This window comes from Sus scrofa, chromosome 6 (genome assembly GCF_054392235.1).
Source record: "Sus scrofa isolate SSC_HxYL_T2T_F1_AM1 chromosome 6, Sscrofa_HxYL_maternal_Yorkshire_Landrace_v2.0, whole genome shotgun sequence".
Classification (NCBI taxonomy): domain Eukaryota; kingdom Metazoa; phylum Chordata; class Mammalia; order Artiodactyla; family Suidae; genus Sus; species Sus scrofa.
The window spans coordinates 49074148-49090801 of record NC_139388.1 but is presented as its reverse complement, the minus strand read 5'-3'; the positions used below and the strand labels follow the sequence as shown (position 1 = coordinate 49090801).

Genomic DNA, 16654 nt, shown 5'->3' with positions numbered 1-16654 from the left:
CAGAGTGAGCTGCCAAAATTGCAAAAATTTCCTCCTAATCTGTCATTTTTACTTTGCTTTTTTTTCACCATGCAAGTTTACGTTTTTGTCAGTATTTCCCCTTTACTGCATCTGGATTTTAAATCATACTTAGTAAAGTCTGTCCAACTTTTGGTTTATAAAGGACATTCTGTTTGAGGCAGATAATACAGATAAAGTAACACATTACATGTCAGAATGTGCTCTGGAGAAAAACTAAGAAAGGATGGGGGTAAGGACCTCCATGTCCAAATGGGGAGGTGGGGGCTGGGAGCTGAGCTGAAGAGAGGGAACCCTAATGTGGCACATAGGAAGGCAAAGGTGTGAAGACTGGTTAAGAGCAGACAGGAATAGAGGAGAAATGGGAGGGTGAGGGTGCTGTGGAGGCTGAGAGAGGAGTTAGGAGAAAGGAGGTGGGAAATCAGGTGTAAGATCTAAAAGATGTCAAAGCTCCCTAATTTGTAAACTAACTGCAACTCCAATTAAACTCTCATCCATATTTGTATTTCTTCTGGAACCAGGCAAGTTGAGTATAAAGTTCATTTCAGTTGGGAGAAAAAAAGATAGGGAAACACTGAAAAATGAGAGCCAGATGGCAATCTGCCATTTTAGGTGCTAAGATGTATGACAAAGGCTTTAATTAATTATAAAATACGGTGGGGATGGCATGCAAGAGTCAGACGGTGGGCTTGGAGAGTACCCAGATGTGGCCCAATTAACCATGGGGATTTGGTGCATGACAGGGTGGCATCTCAAATCAATTACATACTGGACAAGTTTTACTTTATAAATTGAAGATAATTCACAGTGCAATGCACAGACCTAATGAGTACAGCAAGATGGGGCCTGACAAATCTGTACATCCATGTAACCTCCACCACACTCCAGAAAGTGTATCTCCTTCTTGGTTGATCCCTGTCACCCACTCCTCTTTCAGAGGCAACCACTGCTCTGAATGAGAATTTTAATAAGTGCTATTGAGATATATTTAAAATAAGACAAAACGGAACCCCTTTGGATAAATTCCAAATGACTCCGAGAGTTAAATATAAAAAATGAAACTACAAAAACAGAAGACAATCTCATCTCTTAAACTCTCCCCCTCTTCCACCAGCTACACTGCCTCTTCAGCCCTCACACCAGCACGTTGGAACTCAGGGCCTTTGCAAGTGCCGCGGTCTTTCCCTCTGCAAGCCCTGCAGATCCGCACGTGCTGCCTCCTCGCCGCCTTCACAGGGTCACCTCTGCTGGATGGCCCTCTGCAACGGCTTTTCCTCCTCAGCAGTCCTCGCACATACTCCATGTTTTGCTTACTTATCTTGTCAGCAGCCCGTTTTCCTGTCCTAGAACAACCTCCTACACACCGGGCATCAGTTTACTTCAGGGCTGGATCCTCAGTGTTTAGACCAGTGCTTGACTGTTTTTCGCTGGGGGTAAAATTGATGCGGAGAGTTGTAGGTAGGGTGGGACCCAGAGGACCACCCATTCTCTTGGCTTTGGTGGGTTGACAGGATGGGGGCAGAGCCACTGAGAGGAACAACAGAGCCTGTGAAGGGGGATGGCAGGTGTGGGGAGACCCAACAGGTTGATACATCCAACTGATGCTTTACTTCCAAAGTCCTGCGGAGTGATGTGTTGACGTGAACAAACGTGCAGCTCTTGACTTTTTCTGAGCCGCCTCTTCATCCGCACAGCTGCTGCAGAGCGCCTTGGGCCTGGACCCAGCGCAGCTGCCACTGAGGCAGGGTCAGGCCTTGGCAGAGCTCCCCAGAAAGGGTGGCCTGTCCTGGCTGCTCCCACCTGGAGAAGCAGATGGCGTAAGAGGGAAGGTCAGGGCCCCAGGCCTTCACTGGCCTCCCCTTGACACCATGGCCTGCTGGTCCTGCCCTCCCCCTGCCCTCTGGCTCTAAGTTCTGCTTGTTTGGCCCAGCTCACCCCCCACCTCATCATGCCCCCTCTCACCAGTCCCCCACAACGCCCTGCAGCTTGGGGATTCGCTCCAGCGTTTGTCTCAGCCGGTTCTCCAGCCGCCTCAGAGCCTGCCCCAGGTTCTCGTTCTGCTCCTTTTCCTGGGATGCCTGGATCTGCAGCAGCTCTGCAGGTTAGAAACCCGGGAGGCGGCACTGAGTCCGCTGGCTTCCGGTGCCTCGCAGCCAATGGGTCACCAAGTCTCTAATCATCTCAGCATTTCTCGCAAACCTCTCGGTCCTCCCAGGTCCTCTTATCAGGTGCAAGCCCCCAGCCCCCCCTCTCCCAGCCCTCCTTTTGGAAGCCTTCCTTCCTCCCCCAACAGCCCATCAATCTCCACAGCCCGTCCCTCAGCATCCTCCCGCTTCCTAACTCGACCCCCAGCCTCCTAGGCACTAAATCTCAGCCTCCCACTGGTCCAGCCTTCACACGGCAGTCAGTGATCTTCTCACGGCCTAAACCTGATCCTCTCCCTCTCCGGCTCGGAACCCTCCAAGGCTCCCCGGACTCCAAGACAGAGCCCACGCTCTCAGCCTAGTACTCTGTTGAGCCTCTGCTCACCACTCCTGAGCAAAACCTCAGCTATGCCCCAGGGCCGGCTGGAGACACTATTTTTCCTGCTGGAGGCCCTTTCCAGCACCCCTCAGCCCCAGGCGTCCCCCACAGACTGCTGCAGCACTTCACTCCGATGGTGTCTTCCTCTGAAGACTGTGACTGCTGTAGCCTCTCTCCACAGACCCAGCTCCGAGTAAGTGCAGATCAGCAGTGCGGTCAGACCCCTTGGGCCTGAATCCTCTCCTGGCCTTGTGACCTCAGGAATGACACCTGCCCTTTCTTCAGGGGCTGCTGGGTTCAGGTGGAATTATCTGAGCCACACGCCAGTGGGGCAGGGGGCAGATGCAGGGCACTCTGGAGGGCTTGCTGGCAGGCTGAAGGTGGGGGTTAGAGGACTGGGAAGAATTAAGGATGACGCCTGGGTTTCCGGCTTCAGCACCGGCATGAGGATGGTGGATTTGTTTGTTGAGGGAAGGAAATCAGTTTGGGGCTCCCTGTTGCCCCCCCTCTCCAGTGGGCAGGGAGCAGTGTGAAAGAAGAGCAGAAACACCGAGGAGGAAACTGAGGCACAGGGAGATCACACAGCAAGGAAGAGGTAGGGCTGAGAAGAGAATCCAAGTGGTTTAACTTAGCCCAGTTTTTTTTTTTTTTTTGTCTTTTTGCTATTTCTTTGGGCTGCTCCTGCGGCATATGGAGGTTCCCAGGCTAAGGGTCCAATTGGAGCTGTAGCCCCTGGCCTACACCAGAGCCACAGCAATGCAGGATCCGAGCCGCGTCTGCAACCTACACCACAGCTCACGGCAATGCCGGATCGTTAACCCACTGAGCAAGGGCAGGGACCGAACCCGCAACCTCATGGTTCCTAGTCGGATTCATTAACCACTGCGCCACAACGGGAACTCCCTTAGCCCAGTTTTTAACACTTAGAATACTATGAACAACTATATGGCAACAAGTTTGACAATCTGGAAGAAATGGACAATTTTCTAGAATCTTACAGCCTGCCAAAACTGAATCAAGTAGAAAGAGACCAACTGAACAGACCGATCACTAGAAATGAAATTGAAGAGGTCATAAAATCACTCCCTACAAATAAAAGTCCAGGACCAGATGGCTTCACAGGTGAATTTTATCAAACATATAAAGAGGAATTGGTGCCCATCCTCCTTAAACTCTTTCAAAAGGTTGAAGAAGAAGGAATACTCACAAAGACATTCTATGATGCCACCATCACCCTCATTCCAAAACCAGACAGAGATACCACCAAAAAAGAAAACTATCGGCCAATATCATTGATGAATATAGATGCAAAAATTCTCAACAAAATCTTAGCCAACCGAATCCAACAACATACCAAAAAAATTATACACCATGACCAGGTTGGGTTCATCCCAGGTTCACAAGGATGGTTCAACATACGCAAATCAAACAGCATCATACACCACATTAACAACAAAAAAAAAAAGTCAAAAATCACATGATCATCTCAATAGATGCAGAAAAAGCATTTGACAAAATCCAACATCCATTCATGATCAAGACCCTCACCAAAGTGGGTATAGAGGGAACATTCCTGAATATAATCAAAGCCATTTATGATAAACCCACAGCAAATATAATCCTCAATAGGGAAAAACTGAAAGCCTTCTCACTCAAATCTGGAACAAGACAAGGATGCCCACTCTCACCACTGCTCTTCAACATAGTTTTGGAAGTCCTAGCCACAGCAATTAGACAAACAAAAGAAATAAAAGGCATCCATATAGGAAGAGAAGAGATAAAACTGTCACTGTATGCAGATGACATGATACTATACATAGAAAACCCTAAGGACTCAACCCCAAAACTACTGGAACTGATTAATAAATTCAGCAAAGTAGCAGGATAGAAGATTAACATTCAGAAATCAGTTGCATTTCTGTATACCAGCAATGAAACATTAGAAAAGGAATACAAAAATACGATACCTTTTAAAATTGTACCTCACAAAATCAAATACCTCGGAATACACCTGACCAAGGAGGTAAAGGACCTATATGCCGAGAACTATAAAACTTTAATCAAAGAAATCAAAGAAGATGTAAAGAAATGGAAAGATATTCCATGTTCCTGGATTGGGAAAATCAATATTGTAAAAATGGCCATACTACCCAAAGCATCTACAGATTCAATGCAATCCCTATCAAATTACCCATGACATTTTTTACAGACCTAGAACAAACAATCCAAACATTTATATGGAACAACAAAAGACCCAGAATCGCCAAAGCAATCCTGAGAAACAAAAACCAAGCAGGAGGCATAACTCTCCCAGACTTTAAGAAATACTACAAAGCCATACTCATCAAAACAGTGTGGTACTGGTATCAAAACAGACAGACAGACCAATGGAACAGAATAGAGAACCCGGAAATAAACCCTGACACCTATGGTCAATTAATCTTTGACAAGGGAGGCAAGAACATAAAATGGGAAAAAGAAAGTCTATTCAGCAAGCATTGCTGGGAAACCTGGACAGCTGCATGCAAAGCAATGAAACTAGAACACACCCTCACACCATGCACAAAAATCAACTCCAAATGGCTGAAAGACTTAAATATACGACAGGACACCATCAAACTCCTAGAAGAAAACATAGGCAAAACACTCTCTGACATCAACATCATGAATATTTTCTCAGGTCAGTCTCCCAAAGCAATAGAAATTAGAGCAAAAATAAACCCATGGGACCTCATCAAACTGAAAAGCTTTTGCACAGCAAAGGAAACCAAAAAGAAAACAAAAAGACAACTTACAGAATGGGAGAAAATAGTTTCAAATGATGCAACCGACAAGGGCTTAATCTCTAGAATATATAAACAACTTATACAACCCAACAGCAAAAAAGCCAATCAATCAATGGAAAAATGGGCAAAAGACCTGAAGAGACATTTCTCCAAAGAAGATATACAGATGGCCAACAAACACATGAAAAAATGCTCAACATCGCTGGTTATAAGAGAAATGCAAATCAAAACTACCATGAGATACCACCTCACACCAGTCAGAATGGCCATCATTAATAAATCCACAAATAACAAGTGCTGGAGGGGCTGTGGAGAAAAGGGAACCCTCCTGCACTGTTGGTGGGAATGTAAACTGGTACAGCCACTATGGAGAACAGTTTGGAGATACCTTAGAAATCTATACATAGAACTTCCATATGACCCCGCAATCCCACTCTTGGGCATCTATCCGGACAAAACTCTACTTAAAAGAGACACATGCACCCGCATGTTCATTGCAGCACTATTCACAATAGCCAGGACATGGAAACAACCCAAATGTCCATCGACAGATGATTGGATTCGGAAGATGTGGTATACATACACAATGGAATACTACTCAGCCATAAAAAAGAATGACATAATGCCATTTGCAGCAACATGGATGGAGCTAGAGAATCTCATACTGAGTGAAATGAGCCAGAAAGACAAAGACAAATACCATATGATATCACTTATAACTAGAATCTAATATCTGGCACAAATTAACATCTCCTTAGAAAAGAAAATCATGGACTTGGAGAAGAGACTTGTGGCTGCCTGATGGGAGGGGGAGGGAGTGGGAGGGATCGGGAGCTTGGGCTTATCAGACACAACTTAGAATAGATTTACAAGGAGATCCTGCTGAGTAGCATTGAGAACTTTGTCTAGATACTCATGTTGCAACAGAAGAAAGGGTGGGGGAAAACAAAACAAAACAAAACAAAACACTCAAGTACACCACTGTTTGATGATGGATGAGTACCTGGCAATTTGATGGGCAGTGTTGCCTAGTGGTTAGAAGCACAGACTACCCACCCCCCACCAGTTAGCTGGCCTGGATTCAAACCCAGCTTGGCCGTCTGGGCAGTGACGAGCCCTCTCTCTGCTTCTCAGTTTCCTCCTCTGTAAAATGGGGAGCACAGCAGCACTAACCCCGTGGGGCTGCTGTGCAGATGAAGCTAGTGAGCATGCTCAAAGCACTCAGCACATAGTAGGCGCTGTGTAAGTAGTGGATGTTTGTGATTTCTTCTGGAGGCTGAGGGACCTGGGAAGGGGCTGGGATTCTGGATAAGGATGCAGGACAGGCCTACCCTGGGTGGATGGTCCTGGCGGCAGGCTGGTCTTCATGTGGAGCAGATACCAGCACCGAAGACTTCGCTGGTCTTGGAGGAACAGAAGGTCCTGGCGAAGAGAGGCTGCCTTCGGGAGGAGCAGCTCTGGAGCCTAAGGAAGGGGTAAGAACAATCACCTGGGGCCGGGGTAGAGGTGGGAAGACAGGTCCTAGGGGACAGGCACTCACCTTCCCTGTGGGCAGCCCCAGCATGTGGCTCAGCACTATGAGGCTGGAGCCCTTAGGGGATGCAGGATGCAGCTGGTAGATGGATGGCAGGACCGTAGGCAGGGGCTGCAACCTAGGGGGGAAAGTCCAGGTCATGCGGGTACTGAGGTGGGGGCCTTAGGTTCCAGAGGCTCTGAGAACTGAGAGGTGGGCTCAGGAGGCCCAGGAACTTGGGAGGTGGTCTGAGGACTAGGATTCCAGAGTGAGAATGAGAACCTGAGGGTGAAGTCTGGCGGCCTGAAAATATGGGGGGGGGGGGAGCGGGGGGGGGGGGCACTGGGGTTATCTTTTTGGAGTGGGCCCAGGGAGTGACGGTCATCCCCGGAGAGGATGTGGGATGCCCAGTCTTACCCTCCAGGGCTGTGCCGCAGCAGGGGCCCTAGCAGAAGATGGGGCAGATGCCGGGCTTCCTCCTCCAGACACCGAAGCAGCTCCTGGCTCTGTGGTGCCACTGCCTCAGATGTGGGGACCACTTTTCGCTGAACCAAAGCAAGCACCTGTGGGGAAGGAGAGGGATGGGAAGGGCAGCGTGAGGCCGCTCAGCCCGCTCCCTAGGAGACCCAGCCCCACCCAGACTTTGCCCCAATGCCCATCTCACCTCCCCAGGGCTCCGGCACAGGCGCGTCTTGCTGGCTGAGTTGCCCTTGATGAGCAGGCGGACCTGTTCCTGTGTCTCCTCCTAGGCGAGCGGGAGGCCCCAGAGATGGGCTGCCTTCCTTCTCGCCTGCCAACCTCTGGCCCTGTCCACCCTTTTGCTGAGGCCCTGCTTCCCCCTTGGGAGTCTCACCCCGGTCCCCTCTCCTCCCTGGGAGGCTCAGTGCTGGATCTGAAGTCTCCTAGCCTCACTCAGGCCCTCTGCCAGGTCCTGCCACTCACCACCAGCTGGCGCCAGTGCAGGATCCGTTGTTGTTTGGTCTGTAGCTCCTGGAGCAGAAGCTGCCGCCGCCCAGCTGCCTCCTCTAGCTCCTGGCTCATAGCACGCAGGGCCTTGAGTTCTGCCCATAGGGCACAGCCCCGGAGCCCCAGCACCAATGCCTGCCTGGGGCACAAGTAGAAAGGGCAAAGGAGAAGGAAGGTGATTAAGGCTCACAGTGGAGGAAGGAGATAAGATCCATAAGGAAGCACAAGGAGCCACAAACACAGGGCAACAAACCAGGAGAGCAAGCGGGGAGGCAGACGCAGGAGCCACAGGGGCAGAGAAAGTCTACTATCCTGAGACCCCTGGAGAGAGATGGCCTAGAGGCCGGTGGCCATGGAGACCCCTCACCTCTCGCTGGATCCCAGGGCACATCTCTCCACTTGCTCCATCAGGCCCAGGAGGCGCTGGCTCAGTATTTGATGCTCTTTCAGGAGGGGGCCCCGCTGGGTGACCAGCACACCCACAGATCGCCAGCCCTCCTGGAACGAGGCACAAAGTCAGGGTGGATGTGGGCCCTGGTGGCAGGGGAGGAGGGGCTTGAGTGGCTCTTGGGTTGGGAAGGGGATGGAGTCCTGGGGGTCACCTGGATGAGATGCACCATGGGCGGCAGGGCCTGGCCGGAGTCTGACTGGTCTGGTGCCTGGGGCCTGAGAATAGGGGCTGAGTTGCAGAGGGAGAAACCCTGTCCCCTTGCTTGGGCCCTTGGGGGTAACCAATGTCAGCCCACCTGCCAGACTGGTTACTGGGATTCAGTTCCACCCCCACCAGCAGGTCACCCTGCCTGGTCCTGATCTGTCCCAGCTCCCCCAGCCACCTGCCCTGTTTTGACTGTGGAAGCATCCACTCCACACCTGGCTATCTCTGTATCTTGGAGCCCATCCAGATTGCACAGGGATCGGATCTCTGCCTCTCGCTCTGCAGCCAGGTGCTCCATGGCAGCCAGGACGTGGCCCGGAGGATGGTTTGTCAGCAGCGTCTGGTGGGGGGAGGGGAGGAGTCAGGGCAGGATGGGGGCTGGGACTCCACGGAGAAGGGGTAGGGATCAAGAGTAAGGTCCCAGCACCCTGAGATTTAATCATGAGCCAGAGGGTGTGGCCTTTCTTGAGAGCCCCCCTCACCTCCACTGAGCTAAGCCACTGCTGGTAGGAAGTTCCAAAGTGGTCATCCTGAGGGGTTCTGTGGAGTTGGGGAAGGGGACAGAGAATGTTACAAGACACATCGATTCACCCTCTGATGATCACCAGCACCCCGTAAGGGAGGGGCTGTCCTGTCCCCATTTAAGGACTGGAAACCAGGTTCCTCTATGCCTGCTAGACCTGCGTTCCACTTAATATCAACTTGCTGGCCTTGGGCCCTTTCACAGGCGCAGTGCACCTGGAACACCCTGCAGCCTTCCCCCTCCTCTTCAGAGAACCCGTCCTCTCCACCTCCTCAGCTGAGTCAGGTGTCTCCTTGGCACACCCCGAGCCTCTCGGGCTTCCCCACCCCCGAGAGCCCCAACTACCTGGGTTGCCCTTGCCTCTGATGGTCTGTTTCCCCACTTCCCAACCTGGGAGCGCTGTCAGGGCAGGGCTGGAGTTCACACAGCCCAGGGGCTCAGTGTCTGTGAGAAAGAACCACTCCAAAGCCCAGGCTCCATGCAGGCCTCTGGGGGCTGGGGGCCACTCACAGAACACTGCCTCGCTTGGCCTGAGGAATCAGGAGTTTCTGCAGGAACTGGGTCCGGAGGCTGCAGGCTGTTCGGACATCACCCTGGGAAGAAGGGAGTGTGGCATGAGGGGGACCCAGAGGTCCCCTAGTCCCAGACTCCCCACCTTTTCCCCCACAGCCCAGGACTCTTACCAGGACCATAGGCTCCAGGCCCAGGTCTGCTGATGCCAAGGGTCCGAAGTTTATATCCACTCTGGCCTTCCTGGAGAGAGGAGTGTGGTTGGGGCTGGGACCCCTGAGAGGAGGGAGCTGGCACAACAGATGGCTGTGTCCCCTCCTGCTGCCAGCAAAGCTAGTCACAGGGAGCCTGGATCTCTGGGGCCAACCCCCAAATTAGGCCACTGCCATCTCCTGGCTGGATGACTGCATTAACCTCCTCACTGGTCTCCCGGCTCTTGCCCCTGCAGTCTGTTCTCCACTCAGCAGTCAATGATCCTGTTAGAACCTCAGACAGATGATGTCACTTTTACTGGAAATCCTTGAAAACAATGTGATGTGTTCCCATCACACAGAAAAACAACAATAGGTATCAGGAACTCTTCTAATATCCCCATTCTACAGAACTTAGAAACTGAGGCACAAAGTTAAATACTTTGCCCAAGGTCCCGCAGCTCTAAGGGGCTGAGCCTGGGCCTGAACCCAGCCTGAGTAAAATCCCAGTGTCTCCATGGCACTCTGTCCAACTCTGCGACCTGCCTCCTCATGCCTCCCCTCATGCCTAAGCTGAACTGGCCTGTCAGCTGTTCTACCAAATGGCAAGCTCAGGTGTCCCTCCCCACGGAAATTCTCCTCCCAACTCAAATGTTATCTCCTCAGAGAGGCCTTCTCTGACCATCCTACTTAGAGTAGAATCTCCTTCTCCTTTTCCATCATATCACCTCTTCTTCAGAGCACTTATTTCTACCTGTGATTATAGTCTGCTTCCTAGTTTACAGTTTGCTCCTCTGCATCACAGCATGACCTCCATAAGGGCAGGACTGACCCTTGTTTATTCCTTTTTCCCCCTAGCATGTGTTCCAGATATACAACTAGCACCGTTCTAGGCACTGGAAATACAGGTGGTTGAGATGACAAAACCTCCTGGCCTCATGGACATTAAATCCTAAGGAGTGGAACTCAGAACTGGAGGGGTCAGGACAGAGCACTGGGTCTCCAAGAATGTCTGCTGAGCCTGGTGAGTGCTGGTCCCCGGCACCTGAGGCCCACCTCTCAATGTCCTGCAAGCGCTTGAGCTGATTCTGCAGCCGCTGTGTCGGATCTTGGAGCACACGCTGCTGTCTTCGTATGACCCCAGCTTGGGCCCGGAGGAGGAGAGCACGACGCTGGGTGTCTTGCATCCTCTGTACAGCCTGCTCCATGGCCATGTCTGTGAGAGGAACAGAGGTGGACATTAGCACTTTCCCTAACCCCGTTCTGCTGCCCATCTATCTAGCCCCACGGGTCACCCTGAGCTTCAGTCTCTCGCTCCATCAGCTCCAGGCTCTGGTCTAATTCCAGGATCTCTGCCTGCAGGCGGGCAACAGCGGCTTCCAGCTCCAACTTCCGGCGGGCCTGGTGGAATCAGGTATAGGGTCAGATGCATGGCTTGGCTGCCTTTTGTAGAACACCGGTTTATATGCCCAGGTGACTGGCTGAGGGTTTTCTCTAGGCAGTTTCTGAGCCTGGACCTCCAGGCCCAGGAGAGCACCAGAGTACTATCCTGTTCCCCTCCTTCCTCTTGGGATTACCTCATCTACTCTCCCAACCTGCTTCCTGTCTCTGTCTCAGTCCTCATCTCGCGTCGAGCCCTACATGTGGGAGTCCTGAGGTCTCCTGGGCACCAGGCACATGCTGGGTCCCGTACTGGCCTCAGCATCTCTCTCAAACTAGTCCTTTCTCCCATCTCCCACACCAGCTTTGCTGACTCATATCTATGACTCCCCACCCCCAGCTCATGTCTTCTCCCTGTGAGCACTGGGATCAGGGCTGTCTTGTGACAGTGTCCCTAGCATCATCCACACAAGGCTGGGCCTAGAGCAGAAAGCCTACAAGTCCTCTTTTTGGATGAAATAAAATTCTTGCAGCACATGCTTCTCACCTCTGGACTGTCCTGGAGGCCATACCTGAGGAAATGAGGCCAGAGTTAGAGAACGATAAGGACTTTGAGGGGGAGACGGGAGATGTGAGGCTATGGGTGAGGACACGGCTGGATAGGACTGGGGAAGACAGGAAGGGGCAGCTTTGAGGACCAGTTACCAGAGCAGGTTTCCCCGGATCTTCTTGACACTCCTACAGTGGAGAGGTAGGAGGGAGGGGAGTTACTGGGGGACTCACCTGGGTCCCCTCCCCTGCCACAGGTTCCCTCATGCAGCCAGGCTCACCTCTGGCTGTGCACATGCCTCAAGACGTAGGCCCAGATGTCAGCCCCCTGGCCCAGACACAGCCTGTGGGAACAGCAATGTGTGCCTGGGACATCACACAGGGTGGAAGATCCTCATTCATAGCACTGTGCGCGCGCGCGCGCGCGCGCGGGAGGGGGGGGTCGCTTTCTAGGGAATGCTCACCTGTGGGGGCAGGGAAGGTCCACACTTTCCAGGGTAAGCTATTCCCTCCTGGGAAATTCTCAGTTACTAAGAGGGTGGACTTCTCACTGGGTGTAGGGGGATTTGCATTCCCTGGTGGGTTGCTCCCCTTCTCCTGGGAAAGGGTCATCTCCAGTTACTTCTAGAGGTGGGGGTGAGGGCTATAATGTCAGGAAGGGCTCTCTCATTACTATACGTGCGTCATCACTCCTAAAAGATTCAATTTCCTAGTGGAGTGGTCTTTGCTGACTCCAGTGTCCTCACTGCCTGGACTAGGGTGGGGTGACGAAGTGCTGCAGGGACAGCCCCGCCCTGGAGATCCAATTTCCACACGAGAAGGGGGGCTTCATTATTATTAACTCATGGAGGGTCCCCACGGGTGCAAGGTACCTCTCTGGGCGGCCTCACTGGATGAGGGTGGGAGTGTGGGCATCACCGCCAGAACGTCCTCACTCAATTCAGGATCCTCTGCCTGGGGGGTCGGGGTTACCCTCAAGGGTTATCTCACTGGGGCAGAGGGGGAGGAGGGGGGCGGCACGTCTTCGACCAAGATGTGGTTCTCGCTCCCAGAGACTCTATCTTCAGGGTGGGGAGTTCTCGCTTCCACAGCGGCCCTCACCTGCGCAGCGTCGACTCCGGGGCCCGGGCCGCCACGGGCGCCTCCATTTCTTCCGCCGCCCAGCGACCCAATTCCCGCGCTTCCTGCGCTAACTCCATGACAGCGCCTCGGCCGCCGCCTCCTGCCTCGTATTCAAGTGTGGCGGTCGCCTCTGACGTCACGAGTGCGCCGGAAGTGACGCTATCGGTCGCCAGGCAAGCAGGGGCTTTCCCGCCCTGCAGGGTCTCAGAGCCCACCGACATCGCTCACGCCTCCCGGCTTGGTTCGTTTGAGTAAGGATGAAAGAGGTGTGGAGAAACGATGGGGCCGTTTGCTTTCTGCGTCCTCATTCCTACCGCTAGCTGTTCCCTAAGACGCAAAAGGTCCCTAATACCTCCCTTCATTTTCTTGACAAAATGGGACTTTAATCCTAGGAGGATGAGAATCAGGCGAAGAGATGTCAAACTTAATGCTCTTTGATTTCCACAACAGGGTGTCCCAGGTTCGAGTGAGGGATGGAAGGCAGATTGCATGACCCTAATGTCTCCCTGGCATGCTTTCTTTTAGGTATTCGTTCGTCCTTACCATTCCGTAACATTCGTGAGCTGACCCTGTGCTGGGGATGCTCCGGTGGCTGAGACAGCCCCAGTCTCCATGCTACGGAGCTCACAGTTCAGTGAGGGATATAGACGCATCACCAGGTAGGGATGGTAGATCATAAGCAGCAGGGGTGGGTCAATCTGGGACACAAGGAGTGTGAAAGGTCTGTGGAGTGTCCCAGAAAGCATTGGATACTAAGGCTGGAGTCCTGGAGAGCCCACTCAGCCTTAGACATGGCTCTGAGAAATGGTAACATTCAGGGACCTTTCATTCAATATGCTTGCCTCGTTCATCATTCTGTTCTTGTTGAATAAACACGTGGGGAGAAAGACAGTGCGGAGAAACTAAAGCTGAGAACCCAGGGAGGAGGATGGAACAGGATGAGTAGAGGATGGGGGTGAGGACAGTGCTTGGACCACTGTCAGGCTGAGCAGGTGGGTCATGTGAGGTTGACTGGCAATAGGGGGGGCATCCAGGGTGATGTCCAGGTCTCTAGGTTCAAAATGGAACAGACTTTGAAATGGAGAGATGAGAGAAGGATCAGCTTTGGGGGAGATGCTAATGACATATGAGACTCTATGGGTGTGAAGAGTCAAGGGGACATCCAAGGGTCTTTGGAGTCTCTGGTCCAGGGACAAGGGGACTCTGAGGTCACCATTAAAGTAGAAAATTTGGGGGAAAAGCTGAGTTTGTCTTCAAATGCTTCATAAGGGCTGAGATGCAAAAGAGGCTGCCAGGGACTAATTCGACAAGTGTAGCAGAAGTACCATACTCCTGCAAGATGGTAATAATAGGGGGAAATGTGTGTGGAGGGAGGGGATGTCAATGGGAATTTAATTTTTTTGTGTGATTTTCTCTAACTGTAAAAGTGCTCACCAAAATTAAAGTCTATTAAAACAAAAGTACTGGCCGAAAGCTGGAACATTGTTTAATGAATACCTATAATCATAACCTAATGACAGTAAATCAGGTGCACCTTGACCCAAGCTATATAATTATATATAAATATAAAAGGATTCTGTATGTTTCAAATACAAAATTAAAGCCAAATAAGAGATAACTACCAGCAATTTCCCCTCCAACTCTAAAAAAAGCCACCCAGGGGTTATTAGACACATCTTCTCAAGATACCTAAGAGAGCACAGAGCTGGTCATGTGACCATCTCCCTAACCAACTCCTAACCATTATCTCCCACTCTCCTCCAGTCTCTGTGCTGTGGCTTTGCAATGTGTCAGCTTGACTATGCTGAGTGAACTATATGCTAGAATTACCTTCTGTGTCCAAATGGAATGGGCCAGAAGAGATTCTTGGGCAAGATTTGGAGGGGAGAGGTGAAGCAGCTGCCATTTTATAGGTTGTCACTGGCTGGCTGCTGGCTCATCACAGAGGGGTTGTCAGTGTTGGGGTGCACCATGCTGTAGTAGCCTTGGTAGGACACAGGAGCTGGAGCAGGCACAGGCTGGGAGGGGAGTCCTGGGGGATCAAACGATGATGTTCTCTGGAACCCTCAATCCTGGAGAGAGTTCCAGGTGTTCCCTACCCATTTGGCAGATACTTAATGTCAGTAATTGGATTTCCTTTCCTTCCTGGATTTCCTTCTTTAAACTGCTGAGTTTTTTTGGAGTTCCTGTTGTGGCTCAGTGGAAGTGAATCTGATTAGTATCCGTGAGGAGGCAGGTTCCATCCCTGCACTTGCTCAGTGGGTTAAGGATCCAGTGTTGCTGTGGCTGTGGTATAGGCCAGCGGCTACAGCTCTGATTTGACTCCTAGCCTGGGAACCTCCATATGCCATGGGTGTGGCCCTAAAAAAAGACGGAAAAACCAACTTGCTGTTTTTTTGTTTTTTGTTTTTCCTGTGTCCCGGGATGGGTGAGTCTGCGCTTAGCTCTTCAAGGATATCCCTTCCTACTGCAGGGCGCCATGTTGCGGGGGGTGAGTTCCCATGGATACCATGTCTCTCTCTTTCCTATCCATTTCTGAGTGGTCCCTCCATGTGCAGAAGCTGTTCAATCAGCCCTCAGATCTTTAGGGGGAATTTTTCTATATGTAGGTGTCGATTTGGTGTGTCCAAGGGAGGAGGTGGGTTTACAGTCTTCCTATGCTGCCATCTTGAACTCCTCCCCTTCCTCCTTTAGGGTTTTTTTTTTTTTTTTTTTTAGTCTTTTTAGGGCCCCACCTGTCACAACCTAGCAACTCCAGATCCGAGCCTCATCTGCGACCTACACCGTAGCTCACGGCAATGCCAGATCCTTAATCCAATGAGCAGGACCAGGGATGGAACCTGCTTCCTCACAGATACTAGTTGATTTTGTTACTACTGAACCACAGTGGGAACCCACCTCCTTTAGGTTTTAACTTAGATGTGGCCTCCCAGGGAAGTCTTCCCTAACTGCCCCCCACTCCCAATTGGTTGGATAACCTACTGTGGACTGTCATATCTAAGCCTTTTTTTTTTTTTTTTGGTCTTTTTAGGGCCACACCCACAGCATATGAAGGTTCCCAAGCTAGGGGTAGAATCGGAGCTGCAGTTGCCAGCCTACAACACAGCCACAGCAATACCAGATCTGAGCTGTGTCTGCGACCTACACCACAGCTCATGGCAACTCTGGATCCGTAACCCACTGTGCAAGGCCAGGGATTGAACCTGTGTTCTCATGGATGCTAGTCAGATTTGTTCTGCTGTGCCACGGTGGGAACTCCTAAGCCTCTTTTTGATGACAAATGTCTGAAAACTCAATTCAAAATAGTGCCTCCTCAACAAGAAATATTTTGGCTCACATGATTTTAAAATGAGTACTGGTTCATCCTGATTTAGGTGAGGTGTGATCCAGTAGCTCCAACACTGGAAGGCAGTTATTATGAGCAAAGCTCTGCAATGTGACTGGCTCGGTTTGAATCCTGACTCCACCACCTACAGGCTACATGATCTTGGACAGGTCCCTCTATCTTCCTGGCCTCAGTTTCCTCATTTATGAATCTGGAGTAATAATACCTACTTTCCAGTGTTGTTGTGGGGTTTGAATGCGATACTATGCATAAGCTCCTTGAACAGTGATTGATGCAGTTAACGGTTCAGTGGCTCTGATGACGATGATGATCCTAATGAGCAGGACCCAGTTTTCTGCTCCTCCACTTCCTAGTACTCGCTTCTTCTGTGGCTCCTCCTTCATCCTGGCAGCCCCAGGCTCTTTCATGTGGTTGCAGAATGGCTCACCCTGCCCCTGAGAGAAGAGAAAGATGTGGTTTTAGAGACCAACATGGAAGAGATAGGCTGCTTCCATTAGCTTAATAAACCATTCATTTACATCTCATTGAACCAATCTCTGAGTCTGAGTATGACTCCCCAGACTTATAATGAC

The 16654-nt window shown here is 51.2% G+C and overlaps 2 protein-coding genes across 5 annotated transcripts in view; one reads left to right on the top strand and one right to left on the bottom strand.

Annotated features, from left to right (window-relative positions):
- Positions 1 to 624: 624 nt before the first annotated feature.
- HAUS5 (HAUS augmin like complex subunit 5) lies at positions 625 to 12849 on the bottom strand. 4 transcript variants are annotated; one of them, XR_014806084.1, is made up of 19 exons: positions 12716 to 12849; positions 11896 to 11958; positions 11771 to 11803; positions 11613 to 11637; positions 10981 to 11086; positions 10742 to 10901; positions 9668 to 9737; positions 9495 to 9577; positions 8944 to 9001; positions 8677 to 8801; positions 8409 to 8472; positions 8174 to 8304; positions 7783 to 7941; positions 7505 to 7585; positions 7258 to 7403; positions 6868 to 6979; positions 6659 to 6791; positions 1981 to 2113; positions 625 to 1818 (listed from the first exon to the last, which is right to left on the bottom strand). XR_014806084.1 is itself a non-coding variant. In XM_003127064.6 (19 exons), the coding sequence occupies exons 1-19, from the start codon at positions 12811 to 12813 to the stop codon at positions 1701 to 1703; spliced, it is 1902 nt and encodes a 633-aa protein (XP_003127112.4). In that variant the 5' UTR covers positions 12814 to 12849; the 3' UTR covers positions 625 to 1700. The 4 variants fall into 4 exon arrangements, 2 of the variants coding, with proteins under 2 accessions (XP_003127112.4, XP_020952800.2); XM_003127064.6 differs by having other exon boundaries at positions 7783 to 7945; XR_014806085.1 differs by lacking the exon at positions 7505 to 7585.
- Positions 12850 to 12918: 69 nt separating this feature from the next.
- Positions 12919 to 16654, top strand: part of LOC146402340 (uncharacterized) — a 53123-nt gene continuing 49387 nt past the window's right edge. The window contains exons 1-2 of the mRNA XM_084960872.1: positions 12919 to 13002; positions 13262 to 13395. Coding sequence (XP_084816998.1) covers positions 13349 to 13395 — 47 coding nt within the window. The 5' untranslated portion in view covers positions 12919 to 13002; positions 13262 to 13348. The remainder of the gene's footprint in view (positions 13003 to 13261; positions 13396 to 16654) is intronic.